This window comes from Anoplophora glabripennis, unplaced genomic scaffold (assembly GCF_000390285.2).
Source record: "Anoplophora glabripennis isolate ALB-LARVAE unplaced genomic scaffold, Agla_2.0 scaffold1769, whole genome shotgun sequence".
In the NCBI taxonomy this organism is placed as follows: Eukaryota; Metazoa; Arthropoda; class Insecta; order Coleoptera; family Cerambycidae; genus Anoplophora; species Anoplophora glabripennis.
In genome coordinates, this window is record NW_019417880.1 from 22,388 (window position 1) to 27,035 (window position 4,648).

General features: G+C 32.4%; 2 protein-coding genes across 2 annotated transcripts in view; both read left to right on the top strand.

The window, feature by feature from the left end:
• The window catches only part of LOC108915538 (probable cytochrome P450 6a13), a 20,244-nt gene extending 16,742 nt beyond the window's left edge, over nucleotides 1-3,502 (top strand). Inside the window, exon 9 of the transcript XR_002763259.1 lies at nucleotides 3,357-3,502. The gene's annotated coding sequence lies outside the window, so the exon portion shown is untranslated. The remainder of the gene's footprint in view (nucleotides 1-3,356) is intronic.
• LOC111692520 (probable cytochrome P450 6a13) lies at nucleotides 2,192-3,256 on the top strand. Its single transcript, XM_023456563.1, has 4 exons — nucleotides 2,192-2,207; nucleotides 2,251-2,484; nucleotides 2,653-2,904; nucleotides 3,093-3,256. The coding sequence occupies exons 1-4, from the start codon at nucleotides 2,192-2,194 to the stop codon at nucleotides 3,254-3,256; spliced, it is 666 nt and encodes a 221-aa protein (XP_023312331.1).
• Nucleotides 3,503-4,648: the final 1,146 nt, after the last annotated feature.

Here is a 4,648-nt window from a genome sequence, read left to right on the forward strand (position 1 = left end):
GAGATGTAGCTTTCGGTAAAATTGGTTGAGTAGTTTTTGAGTTAAATCGTAACAAACAAAAAATCAATCATCTTTCATCTAATGCGACCCTAATATTAATTTTAAAATAATTCACGATATATCTATATACCTAAAGACAACAAACGAACTCAAAACTAAAAATGCAAAACCTTTAAATTTAAAACAATATAGGTAACTACCAACAATGTGAAAACAAAACGAATTAAATTAAAGTACCTATGTTCAGGACTATCAATTTTAATTAATAAGTAAGTAGTTAGGTATCTAACTACCTAAAGAAAACAAACACGAAACAAAAATGCGACTATGAAGTTTTAAATGATTCACAATAAGAAAAAAACAAACAAATTATTAAAACTCAATGAAATAAAAGTATGTTTGCAAGTATCTATGTATGTTCCGACTACCTAAAGACAACAAATACAAAACAAAAATGTGACCTTAAAATATCGAACGCAATTATAACTTTCCAACAACACCCAGAAAGAAAACACAGTCGTCAGTCGTCACCTCCATTCGCTCCAAGTCAGTTTATTAAAGGATTACGCGCGCGTTATCGTTCGGCTTATTAGCTAAACAGCAGGCAAGACGGTGCGGGGGGAGGGTTGGCGATCGCATCAAGCGAAGCGAGGCGCTTGAATTTTATTCTCGCGTCCGTAATTTTTTTGCGATTACTCCTAAGATATTCATTTAAATTATATGGTGTAAAAGAGTAAAATAATGTGCATGAAATGCTTCAAGCCTCTAACTTATTTGAAATGATAAGGATTAATACCGTATTTGTGTAAATAGCTTTTACATTACCGCTTTATAATTGCCAATTTCTTAAAGTATTAAATTGAATATAGGTAGTATTAACATATTACTCTTTAACATATAGACATATGCCATTGCAGACTTTTCTGTAGGCATATATAAGATACACAATTCCACCATACATTATTTTGTTATATCTCAAAGGGTTTAGGCAGCGTTTTCTTGAAAGCTCCCAGACGGCTTATTTTTTTTCCGACACCTCCAACAAACATCGTTAATGTATACAAAAACTTAACAAATGATACACTAAAACCTTCCTCGGAATCCACTCTATCCATTTGTAAAAACAGCATGAAAATCGGTGCAGTAGTTTTTGAGTTTATCGCGAACAGACAGACAGACGCAGCGGAGGACTTTGTTTTATAATATGTTATGATGACGTTATACATCAACATACCCATTTTCTATGATAACTAAAATTATCTATTTTTTTATCAACATTTTTTATGCAGAAATTTTTTCCCTATCTCTTCTACTTAAAAAGTTAAAATAACAAACATTACACAAATATGAATTCTATTGTATTGGAACTAGTCATGACTTCATCAACATTACTGTGAAAAACAATCGCTGTAACTCCTGTCACAAATTTGTTTACATATAATTTCTATGTTCTTCTTAAAAAAGGTCACTCCACGAAGAAAAATAGAACAATACACATAATGACGGTTAAATAAAATAACCAAATATAGAAAATATTAAACAATTGTAACTAATAAATATAATAATAACTAATAACAAAACACAAAACAAAATATGAAATTATGATTATCACTTTTAAAAATGTCCGATATGCATGCCTCCTACTTCTAAGCATTTATCCAATCTTTTGCCAACTTCCTTTGTAGCTTTAAATAACGTTTCTCTTAAAAGAATCTCACAAACAAGTCGAATCTTTTGCTTTAAATACTCCAAACTTCTTGTGGGTGTCTTATATAATTGATTTTTTAACGTTCCCCATAAAAAATAGTCTAGGGGCGTTAAGTCTGGAGACTCTGAAGCCCATTATTTCCAATCCACTTAATTCCGAAATTTGATCTAATTAATATTAGAAAAACGTGAATTTACGTAAAAATTATACAATTAATCACCCTGTAAACAATCTTCCCCCCATTTTTATGACTGTGCAAACTAATTTATTATTGTACATAATATTTAGTATCTATAGGCGCGAAATGGACATTTCTCAGCTCTTTTTCCTGGCCTATCTTTGTATCCTGGACTGCAAGGAAAGTTCAATTCTTCCTAATTTTCCATATTCTAATTTTTCTCCGCACAATTTGTGACTTTAGACCTCCAGTAGAGACCCTTCGAACCAGCTCCCTTGCCACGACTTAAAATAATGTGGCAGTAAATGCAAAAATGTATAGGTACGTAATTGAAACAATAATAATAACGTGTTTGAACTTGCAGAAAACAGTAACACCCTGACCATGCCAGAGATAATAGCGCAAAGCTTCGTCTTTTTCGTCGCTGGATTCGAGACCAGCTCCACTACCATGACCTTTGCCCTGTTTGAATTGGCGAGGAACCCCGACATCCAGGACAAAGTAAGGGAAGAAATCCGCACAGTCCTCGCGAAACACGACAACAAAATCACTTACGATTCGATCAATGAGTTAGTTTACATGAGACAAGTCATCGACGGTAAGTAAAAGGCGAATCATCCAAAAGGGGCCGCTGCTGTCTCAGACGTAAACTTACTTGGAGTGTACGTGAGAGATTAGACAGCAACAGCTGCATGTCAAAATAGCAGTATCTCCTAGTTATCCAAAATTTTAAGAAAATCAGTAAACGTGACCTTGCCTTTTCCAGAGACCCTCAGGATGTACGCTCCCATCCCACTTTTGACAAGAGAAAGTGCCGAAGACTACAAAATACCTGGTCAAGATTTTATCTTAGAAAAAGGCACCATCGTCTTCATACCTGCAACAGGTATACACTACGACGAAGACCACTACGAGAATCCCAAAGTTTTTGACCCCGACAGGTTCAGTGCGGAGAACAAGAAGGCCAGGCATCCGTACGCCCATCTGCCGTTTGGGGAAGGTCCCAGAGTATGTATTGGTAAGTGCTATGACTACGAGGGGTGTACTGCATTGGGTTTACAAACTGCCAGATTCCTGTCAAAATAACTGATTAAGCTAAACTACAGCACATCAAAGTCCGCAAATTTTGTTTTCCTTAAATTCTAAGTCAATATTTTTCTGTACTCTCTATTTGAACATGGTACTTAATTAGTCATTGATTTTTAGGTGAAAGATTTGGAATTCTACAAACAAAAGTCGGACTAACATCCACTTTGAAGGACTTTAAAGTTACCCTAAGCGAGAAAACCAAACTGCCTTTAAAAATGAATCCGCATGAAAAGGTTACCTCGACGATTGGAGGTATTTGGTTGAAGTTCGAAAAAGGTTAAACAGATATAAATTGACCAAACTCATCTTGTCCGCCAGATGCGTAAGATCAAGAATAGAATATGGAGGAGGAGTGACGATAAATATAGTTACTCAATGAAGGTTTTGTATTATATGTATACTCAAATATATGAGCAAATGTCATCTGCAACTGGTGGACAAGATGAATTTAATCAAGCTGTATTATTTCTGTCACATTAATATATTGTATATATATTTCTTACAAAATAGATACATAAATAAAATGATATAAGCACGATAGATATTTTTTTATTTTGTTTATAGTTACATTGGTTGAGTTGACAATTGGGCGTTTTTTTTTTAAATAATACCCTAAGTTTTGTGTCTAGTGCACAGGTTACAAAAAACCTATTTACATGTTTATGATTCAAAAAGGTATATGTATAATTATTATCCAATCTATCAATACAGACGAAGTAAAGTATAATTATTATAATGGTATAGCTAATTTATTTAGAACCAATGCGATCGAGAATGATTGAAGATGACGTCACACGTAAATGTTACCAAAGATATTAAAATTTATTTCCATTTGATCAAAATTACTTTCCGTTTTCCTAGATTTCCGACCCACACGATCTATCAATTCAGAAACGTCCGTGCTTCTCGTGTGTGCTTGCTGTTGTATTTATTTGTGTTCGCCGATTGTGTTTTTATTTGAATTTAATCTTCTAAATAACACAGACCAACAAATTTATACAAATTTGTTTCTAGTGAAGCTCCTAATGCAGTCAAAAAAATTCTTCGCTATCATACTCAATGGTTAAAATTACAAAAAAGTTAAAAAAAAAATCAGCACAAAACCAAAATGTTTGAAATTTTATAACTCGCTTGATAATTAAATAAAAAAACTTTTTAATAACAAATTGAACATTTTTTTTTCTTAAGATTAATACTTTTCATGATAAATTTCTAACAAAAACGTTATTTTTTCAAGATTTAATGAATCATTGACTCTCAGTCAGAAATAATGCACTAATTTTTTTCGATGTAACCAAACATGCTTACGACTAAAAAAAAACTAGAAAAATAGTTTAAACATTTCTCTGTTCATAGAAACTCAAATTTGTATAAATTTCCCTAAAACTCATAAACTAAATTGAAATTTTTCGAATTATTATTAATCAAAAACTGTTAAAATTGGCGTGCATTGAAGTTTGACGATGAATATCTTTTAAACGCTTTATTTAATCGACTAATCATAAGAGACCATTTTTGTAGAGCAGTTAATTTCCTACAAAACTATGAATTGCGCATTTCATAATGATTTTTTGTTAACGAGTTATAAAATTCATAAGCAAAACAGAAATTTGTCTTAAAATAATCAAACTTCAACCTTTAATATCTTTTAAACGGTGAGGTTTACGAAAAAA

Excerpts from the sequence above, each read along its gene's own strand:
- LOC111692520 (XM_023456563.1), top strand. Across the intron at positions 2,485-2,652 it reads CATGAGACAAGTCATCGACG|AGACCCTCAGGATGTACGCT; the intron begins GTAAGTAAAAGG and ends TGCCTTTTCCAG. Across the intron at positions 2,905-3,092 it reads AGGTCCCAGAGTATGTATTG|GTGAAAGATTTGGAATTCTA; the intron begins GTAAGTGCTATG and ends ATTGATTTTTAG.